This window comes from Chelonoidis abingdonii, chromosome 5, assembly GCF_003597395.2.
Source record: "Chelonoidis abingdonii isolate Lonesome George chromosome 5, CheloAbing_2.0, whole genome shotgun sequence".
NCBI lineage: Eukaryota > Metazoa > Chordata > Testudines > Testudinidae > Chelonoidis > Chelonoidis abingdonii.
Window position 1 is genome coordinate 47,162,901 of NC_133773.1, and position 19,061 is coordinate 47,181,961.

General features: G+C 39.0%; 1 protein-coding gene across 2 annotated transcripts in view; it reads left to right on the plus strand.

The window, feature by feature from the left end:
* The window catches only part of C5H4orf33 (chromosome 5 C4orf33 homolog), a 42,807-nt gene that overhangs the window by 8,648 nt on the left and 15,098 nt on the right, over positions 1-19,061 (plus strand). Inside the window, exons 2-8 of one of the 2 annotated variants that reach the window (XM_075066276.1) lie at positions 4,820-4,895; positions 5,041-5,146; positions 5,247-5,509; positions 7,874-7,934; positions 8,170-8,221; positions 8,349-8,548; positions 10,602-16,600. In XM_075066276.1, coding sequence (XP_074922377.1) covers positions 5,329-5,509; positions 7,874-7,934; positions 8,170-8,221; positions 8,349-8,548; positions 10,602-10,701 — 594 coding nt within the window. In that variant the 5' untranslated portion in view covers positions 4,820-4,895; positions 5,041-5,146; positions 5,247-5,328 and the 3' untranslated portion in view covers positions 10,702-16,600. Of the gene's footprint in view, positions 1-4,819; positions 4,896-5,040; positions 5,147-5,246; positions 5,510-7,873; positions 7,935-8,169; positions 8,222-8,348; positions 8,549-10,601; positions 16,601-19,061 lie in introns of those variants that run through there. The other variant, XM_075066277.1, reaches the window with a different exon arrangement.

The window sequence follows — 19,061 nt, forward strand, 5'->3', positions numbered from 1 at the left end:
GCAAATTTGACACCATCAGCTCAGGATTAAACAAAGACTGTGAATGGCTTGCCAACTACAAAACCAGTTTCTCCTCCCTTGGTTTTCACACCTCAACTGCTAGAACAGGGCCTCATCCTCCCTGATTGAACTAACCTCATTATCTCTAGCTTGCTTGCATATATATACCTGCCCCTGGAAATTTCCACTACATGCATATGACGAAGTGGGTATTCATCCACGAAAGCTCATGCTCCAAAACGTCTGTTAGTCTATAAGGTGCCACAGAATTCTGTGCTGCTTTTACAGATCCGGACTAACACGGCTACCCCTCTGATACTTGACAAAATGATACATACATACAAGTAGGATAATCATATTCGGCAAATTATAACTTTTCCAGTGACACCTCACATGACTTATCTTGCATAAAATACATCATAGTTATGTCATAATCATATTATAATATTACTGTGAAGAATATGGGGTGCAGTGGCACACAGGGGTCACCCAATGAAATTTATAGACAGCAGGTTTAAAACAAATAAAAGGAAGTTCTTCTTCACACAGCGCACAGTCAACTTGTGGAACTCCTTACCTGAAGAGGTTGTGAAGGCTAGGACTATAACAGTGTTTAAAAGAGAACTGGATAAATTCATGATGGTTAAGTCAATAATTGGCTGTTAGCCAGGATGGGTAAAGAATGGTGTTCCTAGCCTCTGTTTGTTGGAGGATGGAGATGAATGGCCGGAGAGAGATCACTTCATCATTGCCTGTTAGGTTCACTCCCTCTGGGGCACCTGGCATTGGCCCCTGGCGGTAGACAGATACTGGGCTAGATGGACCTTTAGTCTGACCCGATACAGCTGTTCTTATGTTCCTAAAAGTGCCATTACAGTATGTCTTGTAAATGTTCTTACTTTTTTGGAGCCTCGCAGATACAAAGTATCACCTGTGAAGTAAGCAAGCACTTGAATTATCCCTTGAATCTTCTGAAACCCAATATAGTACAGCTTAGATTCTCACCTCTCTTTAGCCTCCATCTTCCTTTTCATCCTGCTGTCCCTCCTATCTCAAAGATGGACAACATTCTGAGTTTTAAAGTACAAAGTCAGGATATTTTAAATAAACATCTTCCATTAATATCTGTTTGTAATGATGCGTTGGTTTCAGTATTCAGTCAAGTGAACATATAAAAACCAAATGAATAATAGTGAAAGTTGCTTTAGGAGGTGCCAGTGGCTGGTTTTCTAAAGTTATTTTTTAAATATTTTGTTAGATTCTATATAATACAAATTTTAAATAACTATACATTGTAAGAAATAGAAAGCTTCTTCACAGAAACTAGTCTGTAGAGGTTCAGATGAATCTGGTGGCTCTTTTTCGAATTGCGTTTGGTGCAGTGTCACAGCTGACCAGGTGCAACAAGGATAAACTTTTAGTATTTAAGAGTAAAAGAGTGCAGAATATTCCTCCTGCAGTAGGCTGCTTAACGGTGCATTCAGCACACATTGTTGAAGTGGATGAAGTTTTCAGAATTTCAGATTATATCTTATGCTACCACTGTGTCCGAGTATTTGGAAGGTGTCGTGGGTGCAGGGCTAGCTATATCTTTCCTCTCTTTCTGGTTTGTCTGAGTGCGTCCGCTCAGGTGTTAGGCCTTGTGCCTTTATCTCTCCTGGGTTGGAATTCCACAGTTCTCTCACTTTTAGACCAAGTCCTGAACTGTAATACCTTAGGTATCAACTGTGCTTACCCAGCAGGTCCAACAGAGTTCAACATGTGGAGTTCTTCCCTTTGGGAATCTGTGACAGAGGCAAATATGGTGACCAGAAAGCCAAATCATTGTTTATTTTAACAGTCAGAGCAAAGAATTTAGAGAAAAAGGATTATAAACCTATAAACACAGTCTACGTGCATACCTAATAATTTACCATCCCCTGATGTTGGCCTTGACAGGCTGAATTTCTTCTGACACCCTAGCTGGTTTGGGGAGTCTGCTTTCTCCTAACAGTTCACCAGTTACTTTCCCTTAGGAAAGAGTCTCTTTTTATCCTGCCAGAGTTCTTTTGTTCTTGTCAGTTCAGAGACTTTTTTGCCTTTGTCATCAAAAAAACAGTTCAGTAGGCTCCACAGGAAGTCAAGACGGATTCCTCAGCACCATTATCTCATAACAACTCTTACTCCTGAAGGCATTCTGTGCCAAAAAAAAAAAAATTAAAAATTCTGTGCACAATATTTTTAAATTCTGCAGATTTTATTTGTCAAATGTGGAGAGGCTCCAGCATGGCATTGAGGAGCATAGGCCACTGGCTGCACAGAGGTGGGAGATCACTGTGCAACTGCCCCCTGGGATGTGGATTCAGCAGTGAGGCTGCACCCAATCTTGACACAGTGCAAGGACTGGGCCTGCCCCAGAATTGCATCACCTGTGCCTTCTCCTCAGTGCCAAGTGCAACGAGTGTGGGCAGGCAGGCTCAGCAAGGCAGGATCCAAGTGTGGAGAGGCTTAGTGTGAAGGGATCCAGGGGTGGGTGGAGAGGGTTCTGTGTGGGGCAGTTTGGATACAGGCGGCTCATTGTGGGATCCGGATGCACAGGAACTTGTTAGGGAGTTCTGGGGGAATGGTTATGGGACTCTGCAGGGGTCTCCAGGTGAAAGTGGTTGGGGCTCAGCAGGAGGGGTCTGCGCATGGGGAGCTCAATCGAGGGGTCCAGGTGCATGTGGAGTGGGGCTCATCGGGGGAGGTTCTGAATGTGAGAAGGTGAGGCTTGGCAGGAAGGTCTTGGTATGAGGGGGTCTGGATGCACAGGGGTTGGGCAGATGAGGGAGCAGCTCCCTATACAGGGATCCCTGCCCCTGAAGCTGAGGAGCGATTGGGTGCAGGAGGCTGGGGACAGGGGGGAGTTTGCAGAGCTGCAGCTGGGGAAGAAATCTGAGGGTGGGTCTGATCCAGCCCCAGATGCTGTGTAAGGGAAGAAGAAGTCCTGTTCTCCCCAGCCCAGCTGGGACCAGCAGCTGAGCCTGGTGCAGGGTAGAAGCCACCAGCTGGGTTTTCCCCAGTCCCACCCCCTGCCTCACAGTGATTTACCTCTCTGCTGGCTGCCCTTGATACCCAAAATATACTGCTGGGGAGGCTTGTGTGACTGCTGTTGTGGCTTCCCATTGCTTCCCCATCAGAAAGTCAGTTTTCAGCGGGGAAGCAAAGAAATCTGTGAGGAGACATCAATTCTGTGCATGCGCAGTGGTGCAGAATTCCCCCAGGAGTAAACCCTCAAATGTTTACTGAGAGGTGGCTTACATTGAACTATTTTTCCTTGCTGCTTATTTTCATTACAACCCAACTACTAAACTAAGCCAATATAGCCATACAGTAAACATGCCAATAACCTGGGCAACATACATTATTCATAAATGATTACAGCTCCACTTCCTTCACAGAAGGTTCTTTGTTTTAAATCACCACACTCCCCATTAATTTCATTGAAGATATCTGTGAACGGTCAGTAGCAGAATATGGTGGTTTATTTTCAGATAACCTTTAAAAGTATCAGCTTTATAGTTTACCTTTTAACTGAAAAGTTACTTGAGTGCATGGTTCTTAATTCCTGCTGCTCTGAAAACAAAGTCTCAGCAATGGGTTTAATGAGTTGAAATGTTGATTTGGTTCTTAAATCCCTGCATTTTATTGGTTTACAGGAGAGCAATCCTTAGTGCCAACTATTTTCTAATCATTTTAATTTCTTATTTTGATGTTTACAAAATAGATATTACATGCTACTTTGCCATGAAATAAATTGATTTTTACAATCACAAATCAGTGAAGTTAGATTTTGCAGTGGAAATTTATAGTTTGGTCTAATGTAGAATAGATGTTGATTATTTTGGTAAATTTTTTTGACAGTTTGTGGAAGATAATGTTTATGTGCACGTGCACAGTTGCCATTTCTTAATCTTAATTTAGATGATGGTATTTTCAAAATAACAAAAGTAATTGGATCTTATTCTAAATGAATTGCTTGGCAATTTTATTTATTTTAATTATGCAAGTGTAAGATTCCTGAAAGCATTAACTAGTAAGTACATACATTTTGTTTTGCATTTGTTTTAAAATGTTTTTTCAAAAATTTTCTGGCATGTATTTAAAAAAATTTCTCATGTTAAGATATTGTACAGAAAGGCCTATGTGGAACCACCCAATTACTTCATGGCCTGGAGGTGAGGTCCAGCGGTCACACAGAGTATTTTGCAACCACCTGAGCACTGAGGAGCCGGGCTTTGTGACAGTCCACTCTGGGGTGGGGTGGGGTGAGGGGGAGAGATGGTTGTGATGGGTCAGAGGGGCAGGACATTACCTATACAGATCTTTTGCCTACAATCCCTGCATATGGGAACATAGTTGGCCATGAACACTCCTATAGACTACAGTACCGGAAGCAGCCATGGACTGGGTATGTGATGAGGGGATAGAGAAACATATCTTAGCCCCACATGTTTCCAAATCCTTTCTATTGGACCCTCTACACACACAGTTATTTTATTTATGTTTTGAATGTGGGATCAGGATTACATCGTATGTTCTTGTACTACAGAGTGAATTTCGTTGAATAACCTTGAGGTCTTGTTTTGAAAAAACAAGATCTCCTTGCTTTTTTCCTTCAGAAGAGGATGAATTTTAGGGTTCCAGGACTATATGTGTATAGCCCAGGAATAGGTTTTTAATTAAGTGCATGTTGTGACCATCTTAATATTTGAGCTTGGCTGCTTTTTTCTAAAATTGTAAACGGTGTACAGAATTTGCTTTTATTATAAAACTCATTTGGCTAAATACTTTTTTGCAGAAAACTAGTGCAACTCCTTTGACTTCAGCAGAGATGCATTTGTGTGTGAGGACTGAATCTGACCTCTGTTTTTAAGGTACTATGACTAAGCTTATTTTATCAATCCTTGTATGTGAAAAGCAGAATTTGCAATTAATCATATTAAGCTGTGACAAGAATATTAATCCATTTTATAGTCTGTGTGCAGTCTTTCATTTTAATTTTGCTCAATTTTCTTTAAGCTAGGCCTTCCATTTTAAAGGACATCGTCCTGCAGCTCTTATTCATGGGAGAAGTCCCACTGACATTCATTTGCATTTTCCTCATCAGTAAGAACTAAAAGATCAGGTACAAAGAGATCAGTTATCCCATGTGCTAACTTCCTTTGTGTTTCATACTTAACAAAATAACATTGCATAAAAATTTTGTATTTTTTTTCTTCCTTTAGACTATACCAACAGGACAGTCCTTTTGGCTAATCTGGAGTTGTTGACATACTTCCATTTCCAGTTTGTTTATAAACTAGTTAGATGGAATTTAAAATTGAACACACCTGGGACAGTTTACCAGTGAGTCATGAGCCAGTAACTGTCAGGTTGAAGTCAGGCGGTGCAGGATTGCTGATGGAAGTAAGTGCCCCCTTCTTTAATGATCCTCCAGCACCACTTGGAGAGCCAGGAAAGCCTTTCAGTGGACTGTGGGACTATGAGGGTAAGTGGAAATGTTTTATTGCAAACAAAAATCTTGTGTAATACCTCGAGCAGTATACTTAATTTGTATACCAGGGTAGATATTAGTGTTCCTGTGTAGTTGACGTATCTAGTTTTTGTTTTAAATGCTGTGGCAAGTTATTTCACCAGGCCAATATAGCTTGAACCGACAGATACATTAAATCTATTTGTTACAAATTGTGATTCTTTGATCACAATACAGTTCCCTTAAAGACAAAGTCTGGTAAGACTGTAAAGTTAACATTCTTTCTTCTCTTAATATGCGGAGTGTTCAAGAAAACACTTCGCTACTTATTTATGATGACACCTTGCATTCAGAGAGTTCCTTAAACAACTTACAAACTTTACATTGTATGTATCTATGTAAATCAATTCTCCCATTATAGAATTACAGTCAACCTTGGAACAAAGAGTCGTGGTTAGTTGTTTAATAGCACATACAACAATTCACATTAATTTGGGAAAGGAAGTGAATATATTATCTAATTGAAATAGCATGAATGTATGAGGCAAACCGTGTAAATACCTAAATAAGATTTTTTTCCACTGTTCTTGTTAAAAGTGTAGACATGCGGTTTGTTTAGTTAAAAATATTTGATTTTTGTTATTAAAAAGTGTAGAGAGATGAAGTGTAGTTTAGAGGGAAAAGTATAGAGGAATAGAGTCCTGAGATCTCGAATGACAGGTAATGGTAAGGAGCTTAGTTTTTATGTCTCATCCTAAAGATGAGAGGAGGGGAGTGTATATTTAAAAATGTACAGATAGAGTGGCAATTGTGTTAATCTTAATGAATGATGATTGTACTCTTCCTTAAAGAAACAGACAACTCAATTTAAACCAGTAATAGTTTAAACTGTAAACCAGTAACTGGCAAATTTTTGTTAACTTTGATCAGCAGTTATTGAACTTCCGATGGGAACCTATTTGAGAGAGAATAAATTTGCAGGAGGCTACTGTCAAACAAAATTGACCACAAACACAATATGTAAAAACAGGAAAATTTTATTAGTTCATGTAATCTTAGTGAAAAATTATGACTATCTCAATTTGTTTTTACAACTGCGCTATTGTTTCTTTTTTTTCTGTATGTCATTCTTTTTTTTTTAGCGTTTTCAGTTGTACTGTTGTGAATGGGTCAGTCTGTTGTTTCCAGCAATGCTCCATCTTCTGTTGTGATTACCAAAGCACTAATACTAGCGATCTACCAATAAGTTGTTAACACCTATTACTCACAAAATTCATTGTATCTAAAAAGTCAAGATTAATGCAAAATACAACCAAAATAATTTAATAAATAAATAGTAAATTGTGTTTATTCCTTTCTATAGCTGAAATCAATAAACTCTATTTCTTGCTCTGAAAAACTACATGGTGACGAGAGTGCTTTACTTTGTTCTGACACTGCAATAATTGACCTCAAGATTCATATTTAAAATTCTTTACTAATCTGAAAGTGGTGCAGTATTCAGGCCATGAGACTCTCCCTTATTATACACTTTCCCATCAACTTCTCCTGAAGGGTGATACAAGAGACAGCTTGCTTCCAAGTATGCCTGCTGCATTAGAACACTACTTCTTTCTCCAGAGGGAGTCATCCTCCAGAAAGCCAATGGCTTTTACAGTCCAAACATATTTTATTCCTTGGCTGTTTGTATCCTCCTCCGAGGATTCCTGCTTCAGCTGGTCTTAATGACAGGCCTCTGCTTGGAGCTTACTCTTTGTGTGCATGCATGTGTATGCTTCTGTTTTTCTTTCTTTTTTTCTTTTTTTTGTTTTGTATTTCATGTTCGAGCCAGGAGATTGGAAAATCATAGCACCAGGTTCCTGCACTTAAGTGCTTTACCTATGATGTCCACTGTGAGTGCAATTGACTACAATCACTAAGTCTTAACCAATTTCACTCACAGCAGGCATCACAAGTGAAGTGCTTCTGAGCTGTTGCTACTTTTGTCCCATTGACAGCTAACATCAGTTAGCAGAACTATCTTTTTTTGGTTGACTCCAGCTTGAGACCTAGTGGTTAGATAGAACAAAGCAAAATCAAAATAACCTCTTTATTGCTGCTATTTTTATAAAGCTTCTTATGGTGACAGGTTGGGGGGGGAGGGGGGAAAAAGGCATTGCCATTCTAAATTATGATTGTGGCATATTGCTCAGAATAGCTTAGAAACTGCTGATGGCATATGTACAATTAGTGGAATTCTAGAACATTGTAGACTAAATTTCTACATAAAAAGAGAATAAAATATTTTATTTAGTGAGAAGTTTAGAGGCGGAACGGAATAAGTAATTACCATATTGTATTGATGGCATGCATGGGTTTTTTGTTTGTTTTTTTTTTCAGTTGTAGAAGCATTCTTCTTGAGTGAGAGAACTAAGCAGTACTTAGAAGTTGAACTCTGTCCGTAAGTATGGTGCTTTTAAAATGTGTCACCTTACATTTTCAATGCCATTGTATTAGCATTTCTAATGTTCACTCAGACACACACAAGTGTGGAGGTGTGGTAGGGAGTACAACAAGTGTGGAAGCGACTTCAGCCCTGAGATATGTATGAGTTCCCATTACCTATGTGAATATAGGAATATACTGATAGTTTACTTCAGTTGAATAACGTTGTTGCTCTATTTTAATATGGTCAGCCATGGACAACATTTATTGCTGTTGCTTTCTGGCAGAAGAAGAGTATTGAAAGTAAGTGATAAAATGCTTTCCATAAAAGTGTGGAAAATTAACATCTTTTCTTAATATCTGATTGATCTTTATCTTTCAAGTAAGAAACAGCTACCTTTCTTTTGCTTTTTTTATTGCTCTAACATAGCAAGAACTTCCTTTAACATTTGAAGTGTCCAGAACAGAGACCAAATGGGAAGGCAGAGCTCATCTTCCTTGGAGTTATTTTCCACCATGCACTGACAAGTTTAATGCATTTGCAATTCATGGTTCAGAAGCAAAGAGAACATATGAAGCACTTTACCCTGTGCCTCAGCATGAAATACAGAAAGGACTGAAACCAGATTTGTAAGTAGAAAATTACCTCATCTGCATCACAATATATAATAGGAATCTTGGGGAAATTTTTGTAAAATGGAGTCCCTTTAGTTATAAAATTAAGGCTACCATCCTAGTGCTTTAATTATGCTGCTAAGCACTAGTTCCACAAGCACTCTGCTGTGTGTAAAGAGCTTTGTGGCAGATAGCTGTAATTAGAGGTTGATTTTTACTGCTGTCCTTTAAGTGCATAGCAAATGATGCTTTCAACACCAGTGGCATCTGATTCATCACCTTTCTCAACAAAATCAATAATTTGATTGTCCCACGGTTCCCTGCCTAGAGCACCCTTTGAAATGCCAACCAGTAATAATCTTACTATATGCATCTCCAGTGGACCTGCTTTGTTTCTTCTCTACTGTTCATGACAGCCCTAGCCTAGTTTCTCATTTTGGAACTGATTGCAGTAAAGGGGAACTGAATAAATCAGTTGAAAGATATTTGTAATATTAAAAGAACAGACAGCATCAACAGACAAAGAGACAAGTATGACGTCACCCGGATTCCATTTTGGGCCTATTTATTGCCCTGACCATGAAGTAAAGTCAGACAACGATGAACTGAGTTATAATAATAATTGCTACTTCTGTGCAATAAGGCTTCTGGTATTTGTGTTGTTTAAGAAGAATGCCTTATCTTTTGCAGCAAACAAGGGAGTACCAGAAGAATTTAAAGAATTTATGGAATATCTAACAATATTTATATGAATTCTCCCCAAACCTTGGTATGGGGGAGCATCCCGCATATAAATAGATTATTTATTCCAGTTTCCGTTTTGTTTTGCAATTCATCTTTGCTATTGATTTTTGACTCTCTTCAGAGTTAAATCAAGTGAAGAAAGATCAAAGGGTATTTGAAAAGAGGGGAAAAAATCTTTCCCTTTAACAGTTATGCGATACTAGCATAGTATGAGCTGTATGACATGATTTACTGGCTTGTACTTATGACTACAGCATAGACATCTAGTATTCTAATGCTCCAGAAGAGTAACCCAAAAGGATACACCAAGCAAGGATTTTTATAGGGTTTTAAACAGGATTTTATGCATAGCTTTAATTTCATTCTTGTGTAAATGGGAGAGAGAGATTTCAAGCCTTGTGACCCATCCCTCTTTTATACCAGCGTCCTTTTACTTTCTTTTTTTTTTTCTGCCTTTGATGTCTTCTTCCTCTTTTCCTTTTCCCCCAAATCCCCTGTTCATGTTTACTAATGCTGTCCAACCATTTTCCCCCACCCCACCATTGCTCTAAAAGTAAATTAATCATAATAATTAATAAAGTAATGGAAATAAGCGGTGTTGCCATCATTCTCATTGTTGCCTATTTGGGGAGGCGGAAGGAGGGAGAAGCTTGGCTAAGTACTGTCTTCGGGCTAGATCTTGAGCTTTAAGTCGCATCACTGGTGGATTCTGGACATAGAGGCAGTATAACAGGCAAGGAGAGGTTCATTCCGGTGACAGCGGTGATCCTCCACTAGTCAGGGTCCTACACCAGATTCCCTCTCTACTGTTAACCTGGAAGATGTGGTTGGAGGCAAGGGGTGAAGTGGGTCTCCCTTTTTACTGGACTGATTCACCAACTGCAGTTTCAGCCTCCATTAGCAACCAATGTCCATTAGATCAACCATCAGGCTGCTTTAACTTAAGTTTGGAAAGTGGCCCAGTGCACAGCAGCTCAAAGAGTGCAGGAGTTGAAAGGTGAGCTTAATGCTAGCTAACTTTACACCCAATGTGTACTGTGTGCTTGTTGGCTGTAGCTCTGTATTTGGACCCACACTTTCAATGCAAGATTTGTTGGAGTCTCACATAGCTCTATAATATTCCTAATTTATTAGATATAGTTCTCACAAAACAGAGTATGGAAAATAAATAGAATACTGGTTATGTCACTGTCAAGAACTCTAGGAAAATAAATATTTAAATTATTTTTATGGATATGCAACCATTTTTTATTCTTAACTTCTGAGTGTAAAGAAACAAATCTCATACCCTGAGTAATTTCCCGCCTTCCCATTTTATTTACAGCCATCGCTTGGAATTTTTCAAACAACTTAACCTGAGGATGTTAATGGGAGAAGATTGGAAACAGCCTGAATCAGATCTGTGGTGTCAACTGATTAGATAAATGGATAAAAAAATTTAGATATTTCATATGATTCCAGGTGGTTGAAGCTATAGGAACCAACCTTTTCAGCTAAACTATGATAAGAGCTTTAGTATGCATTTATAAATGTCATAAAAAATGAGTGTTTGAAAGCCTGTTTAAGCACCAAAAAAGTCAACCTTTTAAAAAGTCAATTATCTGCAGCAGTTATATCTAAAAATCATGGGTCAGTGGGGTAGAGGGTTCTTTTCTATTACCTCATCAAGATACAGATGTGGAACTCGCATGTTCATGTAAGATGGAGGTGAGCCTATTTAAGTCATTCAGTCTATGCCCTTGGGCCTGCTAGTGCAAAGAAAAAGATCCTCTAACTAGGGTTGTACATTTAGGTTATATTTATTCAGGTTAGAGTTCTTGGAAAAATCCAGTGTTTGAGCTGGAATATTTCATTTTATACAGTATAATCTCAGTATTTCTCCCTTACATTGAGAGAGCTTCAAATATTTAGAGAGATTTTTCACTGCTACATGGTTTTTCATAACTGTTGCCATTGTGATTCCTGTTACCACTGGTAATTAAGTGGTAAATTTGTCCTATTAACTGAATCTTGAGCTTTTTCATAGTATTTATGTAACATTGCACACAGCTACGTTACCTGACTTGTATGTTATGGAATGCTGATTCTGTGATGGGGTTTGTTATATTGTATTTAACAACAATTATGACATAACAGAGTTGCACAATTAATAAGGTAACCAAAATAGAATAATTATTCTTCCCTCAGTGTCTTGTTTTTGGGGATGTATAGAATTCCTTTATGTATACAATTTTTTTTATTATTATTTTTTTTTTAGAGCGTAGGTTCTTTGGGATATGACCCATGCTCTCTTGTGTTTGTATAGTGCCTAGCACATAGTGGAGTTCCACAAGTAACAAATACAGTAATAACTAACTGCACATATACTATATATATGGAGGCAGTATGGTCCAGTGGATAGGGCACCAGACTGGAGTCAGGAAATTGGGTTTTAATATCCACTGTGATGTGCAGCCTACTTCCTTGACATCCAGTGCTGCTAACCTCAGGCCAGGTCTGTACTTAAAAATTAGATCAACATAGCTACATTGCTCAGGGCTATGAAAAATTTCACACTCTGTGCAGTGTAGTTAGCTATATCCTCTTAGGTTGACCTAAGTCAACAGATGAATTCTTGCATCTTGGAGAGGTGGATTACCTATCACCTATTATCAGTGGAAACCCCTCCTCTGTCAACATAGCAAGCATTTACAATGCTACAGCGGCACAACTGCAGCATTGTAATTGTACCACAGTATCCGCGCTAGTGTAAATGTGGCATCAGTTTCCTTTTAGCAGATTGGGGTCAGACTAGATGATTACAGTGCTGGATGAGTTGGGAGCATTGGCCCTCCAGCCAAACCAAAAGTCTTCTGGGGCAAACCAAGAGCTCCAGTAAACAATACAGTGTGCTAGGCCCCTTCTGGCCTCAGTAATACTTTTCCAGCTCTCTCTCCCTCTCAATTCTCTGACTCAGTAGTCCTTTTCTTCTTCTGGCAGGGAAGTCAGCTGTACAAAAGAATGGCCATACTGGGTCAGACCAAAGGTCCATAGAATCAGGACTGGAAGGGACCTTGAGAGGTCATTTAATCCAGTTCCCCGCTGCACTCATGGCAGGATGAAGTGTTATCTAGACCTTCCAGACTGGTGTTTATCTAACCTCTTAAAAATCTTCAACGATGGAGATTCCATAAGCTCCCTAGGCAATTTATTCCAGTGCTTACCCAATTTTATCCATCTAGCCTGATATCCTGTCTTCCGACAGTGGCCGATACCAGGGGCCCCAGAGGGAATGAACAGAAGAGGTGATCACCTAGTTGTGATGTTGTGGTATGTTGTGATCATCAAGATGTGGTGACTGAGGTACGGGGCAGGAGAGCCTGAGACCTCACTTCCCAATCTGGGCTCCAAATCTAAGAAATGATTGTTCTACTTCACTTTTCCCCCGTCTTCTTTCAACACAGCTTCCTAGCCAATTCTCAGGTCTCTTCAGCTTAGCTCCTTGCAGGTTTCCATTCCTGCTCCCTCTCTACTCTGCCATTATCTTAGCCCATGACTGTATAGCTGGCCCTTGGCAGAACTTCATAGATTTTAAGGACAGAAAGGGGCATTATGATTATCTACTCTGACCTATTCTGTATCATGGCCATAGCGCAGGCCATAGAACCTCATTCAGTAATTTTTGCACCAAGGCAATAACTTCTGTTTAACTTCTAGCATATGTTTCTCTAATATGAGTCTTTAAATAAAACTTCAAATGTTGGAGAATCCACCATGTCCCAAAGTAAGTTCTTCCAAGGGTTAATTACTCTCACTTAAAAAATATTTCTAATCTAAATTTGGTCTGGCTTCAATTTCCAGCCATTGGGTCTTGTTATGGCTTTTTCTGCTAGATTAAAGAGCCATCTATTAAAGAAAATCTCTTCCTGTCTTTCAGTCACATGTTCTGTGGATTCCCAGTCCTATGACCAGGGAAGAAATTAGACTGGTGACAGCAAGGGCTTACCTCTTCTTAAGCAGCCTGCTGGCATACAACACCAGCTATACCAGTGACTTACATGACCTTGGACAAGTCACTTAATGTTCCTCTGCCCCATTTTCCCCATCTGTAAAATAGGGTTAACAATGTTTATCCATCTTTCTAAAGTGCTTAGAGAGATATGGATGAACTTTCCTTTTTATTTATGTTCTTCCACTGTGCCCGTGGTACCTGAACACTATATGGATATGTCGACACTGCAACTGGGAGCAAGCTTCCCAGTGCAGGCAGACAAGCTGATGCTAGTGAGGCTTTTGCTGGCGTGCTAAAAATAGCAGCTTGGATATTGCAGCTCAGGCAGCAACTCTGGCTCTCCAGCCCACCTAGTCCCTTGTGGCCAAGCTCAAGTTGCTAGCCTGACCCTCTTGGCAGAGCTGCAACATCCACTCTGTTTTTCTTAGAACGCTAGCTCAAGTCTGGCTACCTGGGCTGGGAGGCTCATTCCCAGCTATAGTGTAGAAATACATTTCCTATTGCCATCTGTGGAAGGATTGGAAAATGTTTGTGTTCATAGTTGTGTTTAACTGTGCAATGTGCTTTTAAAACTGGTCTACTGCGTGTATCATGTTTTTAAGAAGAGGGAAGTTTTTCATACCATGCTGTTTGCTGCCTTTTGCTTATTAACCGGCATAAATCCATTTATTTGCCTAAATAGTGTCTTAACAATTCATTTTTCCTTACATTCATGCCACACCTTCTGCATCTATTAAAAAATTGTGAAAAGTGAAAGCTGAGCTTTTCTGATACCAAGGAAATGGTACATGTTAAAATATCATTTTCTCACCATACGTTTAAAATTCAGATACTCTCGTTTGGCAAACCCTGTGGACTCCACTCAGATTATTAAAACCGTACCTGCTTTTGGGGTAGGAAGAGGTGCATGCCTTGTCTAGGGGCTTACAGCCTTGTGGAGGGTAGGAACATGCATATTTCTTTGAGATGCCTGTGGGAAGGACCACACTTTTTGTACGCTGTTCAGCATAGTCTTCCAGCTGCAACCCATTGTGGGGAAGGATTATGGCCATGCACCCATTCCTAAATCTATCCTCTCTGTGTTACTTCAGTCATGCTTCCCCTTGCATAAAAGGCCTCATTCTGGCTGTTCTGTCTCGCTGTCAAGATTCTACCCAGCCTCCATCACCTTAGTATCTGAGGGACAGATTTTTAAAGGTATTTAGGCTCCTATCTGCATTTTTAGACATCTGAGGCGTGTTTAATAATATGGCTCTCAGTGCCTCCTAGGAGGTACTTGCTGCTTTTGCAAGAATGCTACAGGGATATGAGTATCCCTATCCCATGCTGCAGAAGGCATAATTTGACTCTCATATGCATTCTTCTTAACATTTTTTTTTTTTAGTGGCTAACTCTGCTTTGTTATGAGGGGGGAAATACTTCTCATTTCTTCCTAACCATATGAAGAAAATGTTTTCAAAGTGTTATAAGGTTAGTTTTATTCCTCGGTATTTTGATGTGTACACAATAGAGCAATACTGGCACTTCAGGATTTTCCGATTGACTTTAGGCTCCCTCTCCATTAGTAGATTTATATCTTAAGCCAGAAGGGACCATTGTGATCATCTAGTCTGACCTCTTGTATAACACAGGCCACAGAACTTCTTCCCCAAAATAATTCCTTGAGCATATCTTTTAGGAAAATATCCAATGTTAGTTTAAAAAATGTCAGTGATGGAGAGAATCTACCACAACACTTGGTAAATTGTTCCAGTGGTTAATTAGTTAAAAAGTTATGCCTTATTTCCAGTTTCAATTTGTCTAGATTCAGCTTCCAGCCAATGGATCATTTCATACTTTTCTCTGCTACACTGAAGAGCCCATTATTAAATATTTGTTTCCTATTAGACTGTAATCAAGATTATAGACTGTAATGAGTTGCTGTGGTGACGTACCCATTCTCAATTCAGTTGTGTGCTCTCTAACCGGTAAAGGCACTTTGCCTTTTCCAAACCCCAGTCTTATGCATAGACCACTGCATTCTTAGTGTCACCAATTCTTTCTGCTCTCTTAATTAGACTTAGACATTTCTTGTTATAAAGTGCTATTTGTTGAAAATAGTAAGTATTGTTTGTATAGTTTCTAGACTTCTTTTTGCACCTGCAGTACATACACATCTTCCTGAAAATTACCCTGTAGTCTGGGAATATTGATCAATCCAATAAATACTGGTTTAAAAAAAAATGCAAGAGGTCTGATGTCCCTCAAAGCTGTCTTATTTAATGAAATATAGTCATGGGCAAAAAGAGTAGTTTTCTTTTAACATTTCAGTATTTCATATATGCACTTGACGTTTGTGAAACGTGATTTTGCCGCTTAAAGTCAAGCATTTTGAGTGTAAACAGAATGCTGTGTTTACTGCTTGTATCAAACAGATTTTCTTTTCTCATACTCAGCTGATTATCCTATATGTGAAGGAACAATAAGTCCAGTGATATTTACTCAGGTGGTTTTCAGCCCATTTTCCCGATCACACTTCAAATTCTGTCCTTGGATGCATCTGTTGGACTCTTATTAACTATTTCTGAGAGAAGTAGATGAGTTATTTGCACCCTATATAAAATTATGCTTTTGTTGCAATAACTTCTTGCATTAGCAGTTTCTTAGAATACAGATTATTATATAGATCATATACACCATGTATACTGTATGGAGAATATCTGCATGATAAATTGCAGAGACTATACCTTTGACAGCTTTTCCTGTACTCTGTCTACTAATCCATCTCTTGTGGATTTATTTTAAAATTTTAAACTTGTGAGCATTTTTAAATTGTTACTGTCTTTTAAAAATCAGCCTGCCTGATCAATATTTCCAATGGGCAATATTCAGTCCCACATCAGTTACAGATGTCTGATATCTCATGACACAGGAGACTGAGTTATAGGAGTTTTATTCTTCCGGAAAGGGGATATTCTCAGTAGGATGCATAGCACTTGATGGTAGCCCTGCAGAGACTCAAGATAACTGATTTTATAGTCTGACATTTTTTATAAGGAAAAAGTACTTTTAGGTAATATATAAAGGTGTTGTTTTTTTTTTTAAAGCCATAACTTTCATCTCCTTCCGAGCTCTATATCCTAGGATTCCTGGTAAATCAAGGTACAAGCCTGCTGCCATTGAAGGCCATGCCAAAACTCTGCCTCCAATGAGCCTGTGACTGGGTAACTAAAGGAGCCGGGAGAAAGTCCCAATAAGTGTTTAAAATGCTCTTGAATATTTCTAATCTAGTTCTTCTGTAACGTGGAGTGTATGTATGGGGAGGGAGAAGGCTAATAAAGGTTTTAACAACACTTGTTTAAGTTGACCTGCGTAAGTCATTTATGATCTCATAACTTGTGAGTAAAGTAGTTATCAAAAATGCCTGGCTGTGAAAGTGCCCAATTATACATTTTCTCTTTTCTCTTTTGTGGGGCCTCTGATGTATGGAGTGGCTGCAGAATGGAACACTATGATAGTATGCGTGGGAAATACCAATCCAAATTTCTGTTTGCTAATAACTCCAGCCATTCTCTCCTCACCATTTCCTTATGAAATGTAACAAGATTTGATTGGAATGAGAAAAAGACTCAGATTTCTAGTCATCACAAAAGGTTTCATGCTGTTGTAGTTGCAGAACATCACAATCCCATTCTCTTCAGTCAGTCAAAAGATTGATTCATAAAGCCTAAAATCTGTCTAATGTAAATCTGGGAGGAGACTTTTTGTAAATGATCGTTCCCTGTAATCTGCTCAAAGCCTCATTCAGTCTGAGGAGGAGCTCTGTGAAGCATATTCATGTCTAATTCTCCCCCCATACCCAAAATACTTTGAATACATTCCCCACAAAATAAAATTGCCACCTGTCAGTTACAAATTGTGGTAACCTCCAGCCACTCAGTCCAAAACTCTGTTTGTCTTACATGGGGGGTTGCTGTTAATTTATCCTTAGTTGTGTTAATTGAATGGTGAGTTCACAGACATCAAATCTCAATGAAGTCTGTGACTCATCCAGTCATTAATAATCTCACTTTAACAGTACAAACAGTCAAAGGAAACTGGGTTTTTTCAGGGGTCTGTAACTTGGGAACACTTTGGTCAAAGGACCCCCAGATTTAGATCACTAATCTCACCTCATGCAGCACACCAAATTTCAAAACAATCCAAATAACCATTTGAATTTTAGAGCCCTTACAAAAATCAAGTTTTAAAGTATATAAAATAGCAGGAATGGAAGCCCTTTAAACTTCTTACTCTATTGGAACATGCACATTGTACAAATATGCATTTTCTTAAATACTGCTCTGAATGTGGATCCCCCAAAGATTTAGTAGGTGCTGTGCACTATCATGGGTAAAACTCAATACATGTGGATCAGAATTCTCTCAATCACATCAATAGTTTGATTTCTAGCTCTGTACAGAAAAAAAAAAGTAGGAACTTCTTGAAAAATAGCTATTTTTGAGGAGTGCTTTCATCTTTGCAACCCCCATAGCCCAAATGACCTCAAATTTGGCTCACTAACCCTACCCTACACTCTCCTAAAGGACACCAAATTTCAAAGGAATCTGACAAAGGATGTCGATTTTAGAGGACTTAGAAAGGTTGAACTTTAAACAGAAGTCGTGATGCAACCTTCAGTGTAGTGGTGCTGCTGTGCCACTATAACTTCTGAGTGGAGTTAAATTAATAATGTTGGACTGCATATTTTATGCTATTACCACTATGATTAAGGAAATTGTTCAAAGTATCGAAATGAATTGCTGCTTGTAACATACCAGTACAGAATACTAAGCTGTAATCGTAGTCAATTATTAAAACATTTCCAAGGAGAGTAAATGTTATTAATCACCATTTAAATAGCAGAAATCAGAAATGTCCAGCGATTGCTTAGTGGTAATAGCAGGAGCTCGAGTATAAATGTGGTAAATTTTGTTCTTGTTTAATCTTTTAAAAAATGAAGGCTTTGTGTATTTTAGCTGTTATTGCGGCATGTGTAGCTGGTCCTGCCCATCACTTCCTCCTAAGCAGGTATCAGACACCTTCCTACTGTTTCTAATTACAATTGGAAAAATGGCTCATTTAATTTTTATCTACGAGGTGGTTTTAATTGCTGTTACTGTTTTTATTATAAAGTAAATCTGAAAATTAAATGGATTTAAATGGAACTAATGGATGCATATTGTGTAATGCAGAAGCTGTTCCCCACACACAAGGGGACAAGTATGTGGCTTCTGGAGAGCCAATAATATAATCCTCAGCTTCAGAGGAGTTATTGAATCAGGGAGGAGGAAATATCTGTAAAGAAATGACAGCCTCACTATACAAGGTTTGATGAGGACTAAGCAGCTCCCTATCACTGCTTCTAAGGCTTAAGAATAAGGTAGAATCAGACTTGGAAATGGGAAGGGAAGGTATATGCCCTGAGCGCACTTCCACTTTTGATTTGGGCCCATCTTTAACACTTAAGTGTTTAAATTTTGTCTTCCTCTGAAGCATCAGGCCAACAAAGAACACGGTTTGGGACTAGGTGGAGCATTGGTCTTATTTAATATAACAGTTCCTGTTACTTACCCACTTCTTCCCCTTGCATAGCACCCAAATCCTAATATGCATGATTTCCCCACCATGGCAAAACTCCTGTGATGGAATACAAACTGTCAGGAACAGTATCCCTGATGATGCCACAGCACAACTGGCTGCTGAGCTCTGTGCCTTTATACTCACACACAACTATTTCAAGTTTGATGACAATATATATCTCCAGATCAGTGG